The sequence below is a fragment of the Stegodyphus dumicola genome, chromosome 10 (assembly GCF_044657685.1).
Source record: "Stegodyphus dumicola isolate Sdum_Otavi_A_Nest chromosome 10, ASM4465768v1".
In the NCBI taxonomy this organism is placed as follows: domain Eukaryota; kingdom Metazoa; phylum Arthropoda; class Arachnida; order Araneae; family Eresidae; genus Stegodyphus; species Stegodyphus dumicola.
Genome location: NC_140777.1, coordinates 90,608,597 through 90,625,629, shown reverse-complemented (window position 1 = coordinate 90,625,629; position 17,033 = coordinate 90,608,597). Strand labels below are relative to the sequence as shown.

At 29.5% G+C, this 17,033-nt stretch overlaps 1 protein-coding gene across 8 annotated transcripts in view; it reads right to left on the bottom strand.

Annotated features, from left to right (window-relative positions):
• The window catches only part of LOC118197969 (FGGY carbohydrate kinase domain-containing protein), a 78,092-nt gene that overhangs the window by 21,313 nt on the left and 39,746 nt on the right, over nt 1-17,033 (bottom strand). For all 8 annotated transcript variants that reach the window (XM_035369550.2, XM_035369545.2, XM_035369555.2 and 5 more), the window contains 5 exons: nt 14,058-14,149; nt 13,865-13,972; nt 9,686-9,759; nt 3,879-4,029; nt 839-913 (listed from right to left, as the gene is read on the bottom strand). In XM_035369550.2, coding sequence (XP_035225441.1) covers nt 839-913; nt 3,879-4,029; nt 9,686-9,759; nt 13,865-13,972; nt 14,058-14,149 — 500 coding nt within the window. The remainder of the gene's footprint in view (nt 1-838; nt 914-3,878; nt 4,030-9,685; nt 9,760-13,864; nt 13,973-14,057; nt 14,150-17,033) is intronic.

The following is a 17,033-nucleotide window of genomic DNA, read 5'->3' as shown; positions in this document are numbered from 1 at the left end:
GTTAACAACTCCAACATCGTACCTTTTAATACTAAATTTACTTTGCACACAATCTAAAATACGCGACTAAAATCTTGCCACCCCGTCTTTCATTGCAACATTCAAAACATGCATGACACGAACCAATGAGCACAATGTCAAAAGGGTTGCCATACAAACAGCATTGTCCACCAAACCATCCTACAGCACAGAATCGTGCCAAAAACCAGCGCAGAACACATATCGCCACATTTGGTGATCTTAAAATGCATATAAGAGTACAGCCCTTATTTTTTATATGAAAAATGTTTATAACTTTAATATAAACCATATTTAAAAATATTTTCAGATTGCTTTAAAAAGCTGAGTATAGTAAATATAATTTTTAGTTGAACACTAAATGTCATTTTCTTAAGTAAAAACTTATTTTTCCTATTAATGGTGATCATGTATTATTTAACTAAGGCAAAGCATATAAGAGTTAAACTGTATTACATTATAATCTAAAGAACCTTACATCCTTGTTTTCTTACCATCAGCCTCATGAGAGGGCCTTTGGTAGGACATATTTTAAGTATTTTCATATTTAAGTAGTTCACTAACAATAGGTCCACCCCCAATTTATTTCATATTTGAAACTACTGTTTTTAAAAAATTCTTAAAAGCTTTGTTTATAAAGCATTATAAGAAAGCAGATTAAACCTGACAGAATACAAAGTCATTATCTTCTGATTCTGATTATTTAAGACCTTCAATATTATTGAAATAACTATGTTTACATTTATGGGCAATGTAATTCAATAGTAATATAGACCATACGTTTAAAAATATTCACAGAAAGATTATCAGGGTAACATACCGCCAAGGCCTGAACAGTAGCAATGTACTGCTTCACTAGATCATCTACCTTAGAAGACAGAGTCAATCCACATATCTGATACAAGGAAAAAAAAAAAAAAAAAGAAAATGTTTAAAATGTTTAATTTTCTATATATCTTTTAATAAAAATTCACTTTTCTAACACATTAATTAAGGCTGTATTATGATACTATACATCTTTATAATATCAGTATTATGTACTATAATATTCAATGAATGAGATTATCTGCAAACAAAAAGTAGTATGTATTATCTTGTCAAACAGTATAATTTTACGTAAAACAAAAATACGTCATCAATGTGCATACATAACATCAATAAGAAAACATCCTAGCAAAAGGATTAAACCAACAAACAAAATTCATATAATAATGCAAATAACCATGCAAAAAAATTCAGCATAAGACAGCCAGCATCCTTCTACTACTGTTAAAGACTAACTAAGGAAAAAAATGTATATTGCAAATTATTGAATGTATTATTAACTACCTGTGGGACAAACTTCAATAAAGATGGAAATATGACATCAATTTTAAAATTTCTGCACACTTAGAAATAATTTAGCTATTATACAACATTACTTTTACACCAGAACTGTCACATTCTGTCAAACATACTGAAAGAAATTACATACAGTACAAAGTCTGTAATCCGGACGTCCATTATCCGTAATGATCTATAATCTGGACCTCAAAGCCACAAACTTTTTTGTGTATGCTTTACGCATGCGCGTTTAATGTTTATGTATGCGTGTTTAGCACAAAAAACTAAGCAACTTAAACAACTTACATTGAAAGAAACGTTTAATAAAGTAAACAAATAAATATTAAGCTTTTTTTGTAAATTTTGATACCCTTTAGATCATAATTGTTCTTTATTTCATAAATTATGGTTTCATATTTTTAACTATATAATTTCTGCATGCCATCTTACCAGATTTAAATTGATAATCTATAATTCGGAAAAACTCTTAATCCAGAAATGGCGAAGTCAAGACGAGTCCAGATTACAGACTTTGTACTGTATATGTTATAGGAAATGTTTGGAAACAATAACAATAATACAAAAAATTACATGAAGTTCCAAGAAAGAAAATCTGTTAAAAATTTTACTTCAGACACCTTTTATAATACTTTTAATTTATAAAATAAATGTATAGTATAATTTTTACTATCATTTGCTTATTTTGGCAAAATTAAAAATTTTACTTTTTATATTCATTTATGAAAATAAGTAAAAAGTAAAGAATACTTTCCACTTATCCACAATCTTATGAAAAATCTTCATTTGGATATCTTTATGGATACTAAGTATTGATCTACTCAGAAATAATAGTAAAAAGCATTTTATAAGAAATGTTTTGAGAGGGAAAAAAAATCTGTATGGCTGATATTTACATTTTTACAGCTGGCAGATACTGCTCAATGAATTGATGGTTAAATATAAAGTGTGCAAATTCCTGTGTATTTAAGCATATGTATAGCATACACATGCATTAGATGGCTTCTTTTGGCTTTATATAACCAGTAAAATAATACATCTGTGAATAACTAAAAAGTAACAAATTTGTTTATTTTGCATTATTATTTCGCATTATTATTATACATGTTTCACTTTATGATTTTTAGTCAGTATTATGTTATAATAACTTTTTTATTTAAATATTGAATTTTTATGTAGAGAGCATGAAAATCTTAATCAGCAAGTCTTCTTGAGACCATATTTTTATTGAGTCTTTGTATGTATAAATGCTTTTGAAATTAATTTAAAGTTATACAAAATCTGTGAATAGATAAATAAATATAGTATATCCTCTATTTCGGTTGCAAGCAGTTCCTGAGCACAAGCAATCAATGTTCATTTCATAACTGTTTTACTTAGCTTAAGGAAATTTACTTTTGTATATAATAACAATGGCAGTTTGCATATATTAAGACATACTCAACTCTACATTATTTTAAAGCCAAATCAATTTTTTCTCATTAGAGGAGGGTTCCTTTAATGAGAAAAAATTGATTTGGCTTTAAAATAACATAAAGGTGAATATTCTTTTAATGAGAAAAGATGCTTAGTAAATATATTTAATGCTTAAGGTAACGTAACATTTTTTCGATGACTGTCATCCTCTCAATCTATATGAGGTTGAGTCTACGGAACTCTACTAGAGAATGAAAACTACTTAATGAATATTTTTTCACATGAAAGTAATATGAAATGAATAGCAGTGTGTTTGCTAACATACAGAACCTATATGGTGATTTAAGAAAAATCAAACTTCCCTTAATACTTGAAACCAATCTACAAAAGTTACTTCTTTAAAAATGATTTCTCAGAAAAAACACTAAAGATCTCTAGATTCTACAAAAGACAAATTAAGATCAGAATAAATATGTATATATATGCAATTTATTTATTATGTCATTAACTTGTTGCAAATGTATTTCCATTTAACAGAATTACAGAAGTAGATACTGTTCATGAAGAAATGCTACTTCTTAAATGATGGCAATATTTCTTCATTTTATAGCAAGAGTTATTCTAATATCAAGGAAGCAGATGCATATTTTATATGTTTCAATTTTTTGCATTTATTGCCTTGTGATATTCAGCATTGTATAATATAATATTACTCCATTTGATTCGTCCAGTAAAATATAGTAAAAAAATTAAATTCTTTATATTTGTTATATTTTTTTTATTTTAAAATTTGATTTTTTTTAATTTTTTAAAATTTTTTAATCTTAAATTTTATTTAATTTTTATTTATAAAAATCCATTACATTTACTATGTTTTTACTTTTTTCTTTTTTTATTAATATCTATACACAAGTGTAAAGCATTAAAAATAACATGAATTAGGTTCAGTTTTATATATAAATATTAACAATGACAAATAATTTTTTGTCCAATGAATTATCAGTATGATACCTAGGAAACACTACTCTATACCTAATACCATCAAAATAATATTTTTAAACAATAGTTTTTGAAGAAACAAAACATTAGAAACTAAAGGTTACCATTCCTTTTAAACTTGGATTAGCTAAAGGTGATCGATTCCCATGATAATCTGGATACACATGGTAATCTGAAGTCAGCAATGAAACAGACGGCAGACCCTTGATTTTACTCAATTTAATAGCAGACTCATTTAACATGTCTGTTATATGCCTGAATAGCAAAAGACTACAATTAAGAAAAATTATTTTTATTAACATTCCAAATAAAAAATATTGTAAATATCAATAAGAAACTTGAGACACTAGACCAGTGTTTCCCAACCTTTTTTGCACTATGCCCCACCTAATCCTCTCTAAAATTTTTAAGCTTCCCCTAGCATATACATAATTTTTAATATTTAAAAATTGAAATGTTCATGATAGAAACTCGAATGATAGCTTTTAGGAAGAAATGACTGTGAAATTTTGTGAGCAAACACAGTAAGTGAACTTTAAAAACATGGAGAACTGAAATTCAAGAAGTGAAAGTTTTTTATTTTAAGTATTAGTAATTTTTATTATTTAAATTTAGCGAGTTCCTTGCGCTTGATACTTGCTGCAAAGAAATTTTATGTCAGGTTCCAATTTAGATAACTTGAGTCTCAAGTCTCCCGGTTTCACTATATCCAACCGATTTCTTTTTTTTTTTAGCAGCAAATCATTTATGGCACTAAATCCACATTCAGCAAAATATGAACATGGAAATGGTAACAGTTGTTCTCTTGCAAATTTTGTGCATTTGGATATCTGATTCTGGTTTCCTCACAAAGCTATGTCATCGCTCCTTTTATATTAAATAAGGTTTTAATTGACTCATCATTTTGCATTTCTGCAAGTTCTTCTTTTTACTGAATATCTGAAATATCAGCCAAATCCACTAGCATTGGCTGCATCATCCAAGTTGGGAAATCAATTTGTTTTAAGTTACAAAATCTTTTAAATCAGCCGATAAAATTTTCAGATGATCAACAGTAACAAGTATCAGCGGTATCAATAACAAGTATAGCGGTAGTCACGTCACATTTTTGGAGCCAATGAGACTTTTCAAAATTTTTGTGGTAAATAATATATGCCTGACATAACTCAACAAGATAATGAAACCAAATATCTTCCTTTTGCATAGACATGTTTTATTTGCTCCTTGAAGTTGTTTATTTAATACATTTAATTTTTCAAAGATATCGGCTAAATAACCCACAATTGCCTTGTTAACAGATTTTTCATTTCAGGTTTGTCGCTTATAAAATAACTAGAGTATCAAATAGTTCCATAAATCTTTCCAAGCCCTTTTTCTTTCCAAGTTCCCTTTGGACAGCCTTCTTACTTCAGTGTGAAGTACAAGTCTCATATAGTCTTCATTTTGTTCTTCATAAAATAACTTGAAAAGACGTTCACATTTGGCCCTAGCTTTAATAGCATTGATACACTTTATAACTGAATTTAGTACTTCATTTAGAACAGGCGAATTGTTTTTAGCTAACAGGTTTTCTCTGTGAATAACACAATGCACAAGAAGCATTTCTGGATTCTCATCTTTTATCAATTTTAAGCAATTCGTTTTCTTATTCCGTGCTTCATTTTATTTTTTAACCATCATATTAGGAGAACCATCTGCAGTAGAAGATGTATTATACTTTTTATTGGTATATTTTTTATATCTAAGTAATTTTTTAGCTTACTATAAATATTTTTGGAGGTAGTGGTGCTTTATAATGATTTACAGAAGAACATTTCTTCGGCAAAATTCCCTTTATTAATATATCTTACATAAGTTACAAGTACGATTTCACTCTCTCTCAAAGTTGGTTCATCCATTTGCACAAAAAATTTTCTTGTTTTCAGCTTTTCAACTAGTTGTTTTTCAATATGCTCATTTAATCTTTCTTCTGCAAACAGTATTGTTATTTAGTGGCATAGCTTTAACGTCTTTGTCATCTTTTCTAGAACAGTTTTAAATGCTGATATTGATGGTTTGATTCAATTCTCCCCTATAGTATGACTTTTCCCAGATTAAGCGATGAATAATGAAATTTGATAAATAGCCTCAAGAGCACGATTAACAGTTGTATTATGAGCAGTAAATAGAGACTTTAATATTACTCTTTTTTCAAAAATTTTCCTTTATAAAATAATTCAAATCTGAATTAATATCAGCATTATGTTTCACCTTCAAATGTGCCTCAAGACGTATACATCACTTACATTTTTCTTTATTTTGGGGAATAAAAAATGAAATTTCGAAAAATTTTGACTTCATGAAACATATTTAGAACGTCCTTTGTTCCCTTCAACTCTGAACGAATTCATTTTTGAATTGCCCCGCTTAACAGTCGCATTGCCCAATTGTGGGGCATGGGCCCCACGTTGGGAAACATGGCACTAGACGTATATCATCTAACAGAAAAATCATCTTTAATATTATAAATTCCTAGCAAGAAATTTCAAATTAAGTACCAGACTTGAAAAAACTTTTTGTAAAATAAAATTAATTAATATAAAATATAAACTTATCCCAGAAATCTTTTTAATTCTGAAGAAAAGGGACCTGTCCCTGATTGCCCTCAAAATCTATAGAATTTTGTTGAAAATCTATATAAAAAAATGTTGTTGTTTTGCCTGAGTCGGACTTTAAGACTAGCATGCTAGTCTTCCAATTTGAAGACAGTACAAGTGAGAAATAACTCTTAATATCTAACATCCAATACCATTTCCCAATTAATATAGAATGCACGCTTCTATTTCCTTAATAATTAAACAGATTTTAGAGATTATGTGCATTTCTCTGATGAATTATGTTGAATTCCTGAACTCAAAGAAAATAAATTTTAAAAAAAATATACACTTAAAATGTTTTTAAAGTACACTTCTGCTAAAAAATATGCAACAAATGTAAAACACAGAATAAACAATAACTATTTAATGGATAAGCACAGAATTGATCCAAGAGGTTGGTGTGGCATTACTAGGCGCAGTGGCTAATCACACCGACGGTGCAAATAGCTAAAAGACTATTCACACCACCTACATTCACGCATGCGCACAATCAGCACAGGTACCAGCAATTTACGCTGATTTCCATAAGGCAGGCGGTAGCGAGAGCAAAGAACAAGCCTCTCTATTGGAGTTAGGAATCCTAACTATTTAAATAGTTCACCAGCAATAGAATAATTTGCAAGTAATAACTATCAGTTGGTCAATCCATATGCATGATAATGTTCAGGAAAGGATTAGATAAAACAGGGATTTAATGATGGTTCTAATTGCACGCGAGGACATATAATTAGTAGTTAAAAAATCTTTAATGTATTGACAAAAAGGTTACAAAACTTACTTAAATTCTTTTATTTAACACAGGAATTTTTATGCAAACTTAGACCTCTAATCTTATAGCATAGGACTGTAAGAATTTATTATTCAATAAGAAAAATATAATTATATATAATGTTCTTATATATTCATCACTTTTTCAGTATCCACACATATTTCAAATGCTATACTTCAAAATCAAAGTTATTTATGAAATAAAATCTGATAAATCATTTGTGTGTGCAAATCTTTAAATCTAAATCTCTTACAGCTCTTCTGTCTCTTAAATTTCATCTCATTATTTATTTAAATTTGATTTATTAATGTGTTTGCACTAATATTTCAAAGTTCTTTTAAATACTTTGTGTCCTGAAAATGCCAAGTATTTCCATAAAAAAAATAAACAGGCATACAAAATTCTTAATATCCAGTATTATATGATTAATTATTCATTTAATAGTTGATTTAATCGCTTTTAACTTATTCCATGTCTAAATTTTCTACACAAAAATCCTCTGTTCTAAGTTTTATTATCTTTCCTCAGAAGAAAATTTTCAAAGAGGAATGAATTAGTCTTGATAGTTCAAAACACATCTTTGAAGGTAAATGTATTCTAAGAAGTACAAAAAATGTAAACCAGATTTCGTCTCCTTCCCCAAATCAGTCATTTAAACTATTCCAACCATTCAGGAAAATGATAAACATTGCAAACATAAAAATCTGCCCTTAATAACAGGAAATGCATTCCTTCTTTTTATATATATAAGAAAAGGAACCCATTTTCCTTTCTAATCATTTGAAAGTCGCCAACGCTTACAAAATGATAAACTACGCCAAGGTAGTAACCTGCCTTTTTCTTAAAAAAAAGATTCACTACAACACATAGGCAGTTCGCATAAGTGGAATCTGTTCTTTTTGATTGGGTTCAAATGATGGATTCGACAACTCAATGCGCATGCGTGGTTAATGTTAGTGCGAATAGTTCAAGTGGCTAACTGCACCGCTGGTATGAATAGCATCGGCCATTACTAGGCCACATAGCAAACAATAATGCAAAAACACCACATGTATTACAACCATCACATTGTAAAAGACCAAATAGGTTGGAAGAATGTGCAATGGAAGCATCATGATAATAACAGGCATGATACCCTCTAGCTGAAATGCATAGTTGACAATGGCAAGGCATGGTGGCAATAGTGTTGTTGATCCTTTTTTGTGGCAATAGTGCCCATTCCTGTAGTAATGCATATCTGAGCTCGTGGAGGGTGGCTGGCAGCACACTGCGATCTGCTAATCATCACTCCACACATGATCTATGGTCTGGTGACCTAGCAGGCCACTCAGATGTGGAATAGTTTCATTCTCCTCATGCAGATAGTTCTTATGTATCTTATCATAATTAGTTAATCAGCCAACAAACAGTTTATATTAGCTACAATATTTCTGATGCTGTACAAGATAAATTTACTAAGTACTACTTCTTTTATTAATAAAACTTCCTCAGATTCTATAATTTAACTCTTTTTATAAAAACAAAGTTTTTTTCTGGAGGGGCAGAGATATCATTCATTTTGTCATGTAAAATATAGATGAAATACTCACTAGCAGATGGAAGAAGAAAATTCTTTGTTTTAATTCAAAACAAAAAATAAAAAGCTATAATTTTTCCATTAAAAATGCCATGTACAGTACAAAGTCCGTAATCCGGACTCGCCGATTCCGGATTAGGGGTTTTTCCAGATTATAGATCATCAATTTAAATCTGGTAAGATGGCATGCAGAAATTATACAATTAAAAATATGAAATGATAATTTATGAAATAAAGAACAATTATGATCTAAAGGGTATCAAAATTTACAAACTTATTTATTTACTTGTTTACTTTATTAAGCATTTCTTTCAATGTAAGTTGTTTAAGATGCTTCCACAAAAATTCAAAAAGTTCCTTTTTCTTGTGTCATATATAGTGGACTTTCCAATGCCATACTTCACACATAATTTTGAGACGGACAGCTCCAGAATTGGAAACTCTTTTTGACATAATCAAAAGTTCAAGCTTAATTTTTATAAAATTGTTCTAACAGTCTGCCAAATATAATAAGCCAGATCCAATTAGAAGATTAAGGAACAGCACAATCTGCAACATTAACTGAAATGCCTTAAATAATTTTAGTCTAGCTTATACCATCTGTTATACATTAAACGTGCATGCGTATAAAGTTTGTAGCTTTGAGGTCTGGATTACAGATCATTCCAGATTATGGACGTCTGGATTACAAACTTTGTCCTGTATTTATCTAGAGCATTGCAGAACATTTGATGCCACAAAATGCTTTTGCAGTAAAAGGTCAAGAAGTTGTTTAGTAATAAAATATAGGAACACACATAGCAAATCATATCTCTTAAAGCTTACAAAACAGTTAAAATAAGCCAAAAGCATCTTCATAGATAATTATATATAGAAATGGAAATATTGAATTTAAAAGGGCATAGTACACTGGTTGGAAACATTACTTACCTGTCTTCCTCATGATTTCTAATATGCTCTTTCAGTGACACAGATGCTGGATGTGAATTAATAACATGGTCAAGCTATTCAAGATAAAATTTCTTGGTATATTCTCTAAAATAATTAATGATTGCTATTTATTTTTTAAAAAACTAAATGCTTCACAAAGAAAACTTAAAATATAAACTAATGATCATTCTCACTAATAAGCAGTTAACTGTTATGCAGAGTTATTACAAATGATTCACAGTTTCAAAATCCTGTAATTTCCAAGTTATGCATCACATATGGTTTTAATATTAACATACCAAAAAAAAAGTCCCATAACTCACATATGCAGATTTACTTGTGACACATCACCTAGCTGACATGAGGTCCATTTTTGAATTAACCGCAGAAAACATCTTGTGTTTTAAAATATGTAAAGTGTTTACTCATTGATGCTATACAGTTAGTATAATACTGTGGGTACTTTTCCGTTTTGCCGGCGCAGGCAATAAAATCGCCAATAATGGTATAACCGATGCCGAACGGAATATCCTCACTGGTAACCTTTTACGTCTTATTTTCAAAACAAGTCGCAGCCATTTCTTATCTGATTGATCGTTTCTTTCAATATTGGCATACAATTACATAGAATTTTTACCAGATAGTTCACATTTATGACCTAAGGCCATTCACGATAATTAATTAGGATGCAGTCACACTGCTCACCTGATGGCGAAAATATAGAAAAGGCAAAGTCAAGGGTTAAATTCATCAATTCTAATGAAAATGAACTAGCAAAGTAAGTAAAGCACTGCAGTTTTAAATAATTTTTGAGTAAGCTATTCGTAAGACTTGAAATAATTCTTGCATTTAAACTTGTATTCCAAATTAAGATTTAACTTGAAATTAATGTAGATAATTACTGAGAGAATTAGATTTTTGTAGCATAGTTTACGTGAGATGAGATTACTTAGGGTCATGTGATACGAACTGGCGAATCAATATGTTTTACCATAAAAGCATGGTAAATTCTTAAATTGTCGCTTTACAAATTTATTGTTTTTATTTATTGGCTTTTTTACAAAATTTTAAACAACATTTAAAAAAATAAAAAATTCTTTGAACTAACATTTGTTTGCATTTTTTATGTGTATACTGTGTGTTGTCGCCAATAAAGTCTGCTTGGCGAGATTTGCACCGGCGAAACGGAAAAGTACCCTACTGTGTTACTGTACAAACTGAACTAAATCTAAACTCAGTGGCGTAACAGCCCTAATGGGCCAAGCACTGCAGTGCCCGAAATCTGCTTCCTTGAACATGAGCCCTGGGGTGCGTAAGCATACGTCCTGAACAAGTGGCCAGCTTGTCGCAGAACCCCCAGTGTTTAGTCCCCAAGCGAAGTTGGGACTCATTTTATCGACCCAAGTGATGGAAGTGTTACTGCACAGTTAGTATAATAAAGTTCCACACAATCATCAGTGCAATTTATATCAGACTAGATTATTTTGATCACAGCAAAACACGTGAGAGCTTAGAAAAGAGACGCCTTCCTAAAGGGCTTTTTAAGGGAAAAAGTTTGCCAAGATCTGAGTACAGGTTTAACTACCAGTGCTTAATTAAGACTTTTACTACTCAGCCTCTTGGCATTATTACTGCTTGGCCATTGGTGAGTCCTTTTACAATGGTGTTGAAAGTTCAAGAATGCTGGTTGCCTGTATAAAGACAAAAAAACTTAGATGGCCAAATATGATATAATGAAAATGTGAGGAAAGTTAGAGAGTTTCACACACAGCCCGATAAAAATCACCAAACTGCACTAGTTGTGGATTTAAAATTCAACAGACAACCACTTGGAAGTTCTGTGATGGCTATTGGAATTAAAATCATATTGTTCGCAGATGTTGCAACATTTTAAACAATGAATTTTGTTATTACATGCAAAAAATATTGCAAGATGACAATTTCATTAACTGTCTAATAATCATTTATGCAGATGAGTCTAAGACTACAATTCATTAACGCAAAATGGTAAACTAATATAAAGTCTGGATACAAGACATGGAAAATTGCCATGATCCCATAAATGCAGCTAGGATTAATCAAAACCCAAGCTCTTCTGGACAATTTCGTAAACAAAAGTTTATGGATCTTTTTTTTTAAAAAGGACCTGCACACTTTTGTGTACGCTGTGTGGGGGGGAGGGGGGAAATGTGGCATTAAAGCACTGTGATTACTTTGTCAAACAAAATCTTATTCAGAAAATTTCATATCTCAGCAAGATACTTCACTGGCACAGAGACATATTTTATACTCTAAGAGAAAAGCTTTGATATCATTGACCTGGTCAACATGGGGGAGAGGATTTAGCACATGTTCAGATGGCCACCAAGATCTCGAATCCTGTGCCTCCTGACCCTTTTTTCCCCTTTGGAGTCATGTTAAATATTTAAGTGCCTCCCCTCCCAGCAACTTCAGAAGGGCTCTATGATTACACTGTAACTCCTTTGATGAGCATCAGCAGGGAAATGTTATACTGTGCACACAGAATGGAATAAACTTAGATATGCATCCTGTAACAAAAGAAGCACATATTGAACATTTAAAATTTTGACCTAAAATATGAAATAGAAGGATGATTTATGCGACTTTTCACAATGGTAAAATTGTCAGTCTTAGTTAACTAATGCCACCTGGTTTAAACATAATAAAATACAACTTATTGTACCAAAATATTTAAAATGTAAATTTAATTAAATTATAAAAATAAAAGCCCTATTTACAAAAATTTTAATTCAACTAAAGAAAACTCTTATTGTGACAGATTGCTCTATAATGTGCTTCTCCAAGAAACTGAAGAATAATGGACTTAACATCCCCTCTGTACCATTTGTATCCAATTTGCAGAAACTGTATTTATTTATTTCATCTGAAATTTTCTCCCGTGTTTTACTCTTCTAATTTTGGAATTTTGTTTCATCTTCTAAGGGCATATGAAAGCAAATGGTAGTTAATACAGTGAACTGTGTTTTGTTATTATACCAATTCATATTTAATTGCCTTCTGTTGTTGAATATTTTGAGTTTCTGGAAGTCGAGGGAAGAAATTATGAAGCGATTTGTATAGTGTAACAAGAATGATTTAATATGTGCAATATATATTTTGATTATTCTCTCTGGCACAGGACTGTTAGTAGGCCCACTTAGGTTACAGAAAGTTGTTTATGAATAAGAAAGCCTAATTATTTATTATATCATTCATGTTTGCATACACTCCTGTTCTTTGTATGAAATTTGCATATATATGTTGATTACTCCTTTTTTTTTTTTTTTTTTTTTTTTTTTTTTTAACAGTATCAATTTTTTTATAAGTAGCTGCTTAGGATAGTCTGATCATAGTATATAAAGCAAAGCGTTTTGATTTAAGGTTTACATACTTTAATTATTTAGATTTAAGGTTTACAGACTTTTATATGCAAATATGATTATGTTCAAATCAAAGACAACATATTTTATACTGAATTATATATTTTTTTAAATTATAAACACATCATCTGTTACTGTATAAAGTAGAAAGAAAATTGCAATCATTCTGGAAACTTGAAAAAGCATCTGCAAACAATTCTCAGGCTGAAGATATTAGCAAACAAAAAATAAAATTATAAGAAGTTTCGTAGCATCACATAAAGGAATAATTAATTACATAACGAACATTGCTTAAGCACACCTTTTTTTTTTCCTAAATAAAATTTTCATGGATACCTCCTATTTAATTTACGATAATCACTGTTTTACAACTGAAATTGTAAAAAATACATATGATCAACAGGCAAATATTTTTCTAGTCACATACATTATTTGTCATTCTACACAATTCATAACTTTTAGATTGGTATGAACCTATGTTCACTAACATCTTCTTGATTAATTTGCTTGCTTCTGGTGTTGCATCCAAAATATCGTCCTTTCGAAACTCATGAATTAATATACATTTAAGTCTTAAATATACTCACAGGAAGATACAAAGAGCAGATAAAAGAAACAAATCACATAAATATCCATACTACATTTAGAGTAATTTCAGCATTCATAAAAATTTCAGGAGTATATGTATCCCTGTGATCTGCCCATAAAAAAATTCCTGTTACACAGCAAGTTTAAATATTTAATAATTTTAAATGTTATGAAATAAAAGAGAACTAACCAAAGCACCAGCAGCACTCTGTCCAGCTTCACTGCACCAATAATCTGGTACCATTGCTGAAAAATAAGGACCCCAAATACCTTGTGTAAAAATTGGTTGCTTACTAACCTATAAAAGAATTTATAAAATACAGTAACATGCAAATTTGCATAATAATTAAATAATCAAATAATACTTCAAAGATAGAACTAACTTTCATATGACAAGTTGATGTTCCACAAATGACAGCCATTCGTTCATCAATGTTTCCGTAATTCCGGAAATGTCCTTTACAGGCCAGTACACCTAAAAAATTAGCAAACCAAGTCAAAAAATGTAATTTACTGTTTGGCTACAATTGAACCAAATATGATGTGGTAGTGCCTCCCTTTGCGCAGCAAAAAGATTGAAAGTGTGCTACAAAAAATGTAACTATAACACAAAATCTTAATTTAGTGAGGATAGTACTAGAGGTCTGGCTAAAAGTGATCAATAAATAATTTGATAAAAAAAATTTGAAAGCTTTAAGATTTTATATTATGCCCAAAGTTTTTTTTAAAACATTTTGTGTGTTACCTTTACTGATTAAATATCATGTTCTTTGCACTTAAACCATAAAATTCAATTCAACACCAGTATCACAATAATTTTAAAAAAGCATATCTTTAGAATTTCCGATACATAACCTCACACGCTGGAGATAAAAATGTTTTCTTTCGTATAGTGTTACCATTGCTCGCTTTGAAATTGTTGAGTTTGTTAATCAAAAATTCATTATAAAATTTTTAACAAAATATGGATTAGATAATAAAAAAATTCCAAATTTGAGTTTCCAGATGCCCATATTTGAGTGGAGGATATGTTATTCAAAATTTGATGTCTCTAGATACTATTGTTTCTTCACAGTGCAAGAAGCTTCACACTGTGTATGTATTCAGCTAAGTTGGAAGACAATTACTGGTTGCAAAAAATATCCTATTTAACTGATGTATTTAGATACCTAAATGAACTTAATCAAAAAAATGCAACGTCCACTTAAGAAAATATTAACTTGCACTCATAAAATTGATGAATTCAAAAACAAAATTCAGCTTTGGAAAGATGCGATGAAAACAGATCCTTTACAATGTTTAGTCGACACTGTAGTTCCTAAAAACTAAAAAGAACTAATAAGTCTGGTATATCAACCCTATACGTGTACTTGACAAAAAGCTCCATCACTATTTTGAATTAAGGAAGACAATTTGATTAGGTTCGAAATCTATTTGCATCCTCATTAGTTCATATGCCATTCCATTTATGTGAAAGAAGTTCCATTTATGTTTGCCCCCCTTCTCCTTCATTCTTCTTCGATGTCCCTTTTCAGAACTATGATTAAGACTCATTCATGTGAAGTGCCTCTGAAGCTACGCAATGTAAATGAGCTGAACACGTAATGCTGTATTCAAAATGCTGTGATTCAAAATTTGAATTGCCAAAATGTTTATTTAGTGAATTATAGTTGGCACATTTAGCCTATTTAGCTGATATTTTGGAAAATTAAATGAATTAAATTTAAGATTACAAGAATAAAATGTTAATTTGTTTACCATTAGAGATAAAATAAAAGCAATGATAAAAAAAACTCAAGCAAATAATCAAAGATATGGATAATAATATTTTAAGCTTTTTGCCACTTTTAGAAAGTTTTCTAACTGAAAATAATTTGAAAATAGAAGAATTAGCATTTGACATTAAAAATCGTTTTTCATTTATAAATAATTCCAACATGTATTTTCCTGAGGATTATGAAAAAGAAAATTGGATTAGAATACCATTTTGTTCAGATATACCTGAAATTTTATCTCGTGAAAAAAAGAACAATTGATAGAAATTTATTGTGATCAAACTCTAACTGAATATTTCAAAAATAACACACTTGTTAACTTTTGGCTTAACCGAAAGAAAAAAATAAGAATTTAGAAACATATCAAATAAAGCTATTAAATTTTGATTGCCTTTTTGCACAACCTATATCATTGAACAAGGATTCTCTTCCATGTTATATTAAAAAAAAATAAATAAATAAATAAATAAATACAGAACAAAATATAATGTGGATTCTAATTTACACTTAAAACTAAGTGAAATAAGACCAGACATAAAGTGAATAAGACCAGACATAATATTTCTCTTAAACAGGCCAAAATTTCACACTAAGTAGTATAACTTAAATTTTGATAATTAAAATGTTAACCAATTTTTAATCTAATATTTTTATGTGTGCATATTTAATTAAAATAGCCAATAGGTTGTGCAAATAGCAAAATATTTTTTAGCCCAGCAGGGCAATTAATTTCAAAGCAGCATTTTGCATCGATTCAATTTTCAAACTGTTGCTACCAAATATTATCGCCATGTATTATATTTAAAGAAACTAAGTAATGAAGAATCTGCATGAATGTTTCTTGCATTGTAGAAAAACAACGGTACTTAAAGCCATCAAATTTTGAATAACTTAGTCTTCCAACTAATCATGATCACTCGGAAGCCCAAATTTTGAATTTGTTTTACTATCTATTTACAATTTTGCAAAATTTTAATGAATTTTTTATTAACAAACTTAACAATTTTAAAGCCAGAAATAGCAACACTGTATGGAAAAAAAATTTTAAAAAAACGTTTTAATCTCCAGCACGTGAGATTGTGTATCAGAAATTCTAAAGGTATGATGCTCTGCTGTTTTTAAATACTTTGTGATATTGCTGTTGAATTGAATTTTATGTGTTTTAAGAGAGAAGAACATTTTACTTAATAAATAAAGGTAACACACAAAACATTATAAAAGCGCCCCTTTGGATGTAATATAAAATATGAAAGTTTTCAGTTTTTTTTTTTTTTTTTTTTTTTTTTTTTTTTTTTTTTATATATATATATATATATATATATATATTACTATTTAGAAATTGAAAAATAATGATTGCAAAATGTAGTGGTGGTACTAAAGGTTTTCAATTTTTGCTTAGGTTGTATGAGTTAGTCAAAAGGTTGAGATAAGCTGATCTAAACTGAAAATATTATATTAAACAAAAACTAAACAAAAACTAATATTAAACAAAAATATTATATTAAACAAAAACTAAAGTAAAAAAGTAAACGAAATGAATTTGTTTGGAAATTATACTAATATCATTGATAAATAATTTTAAAA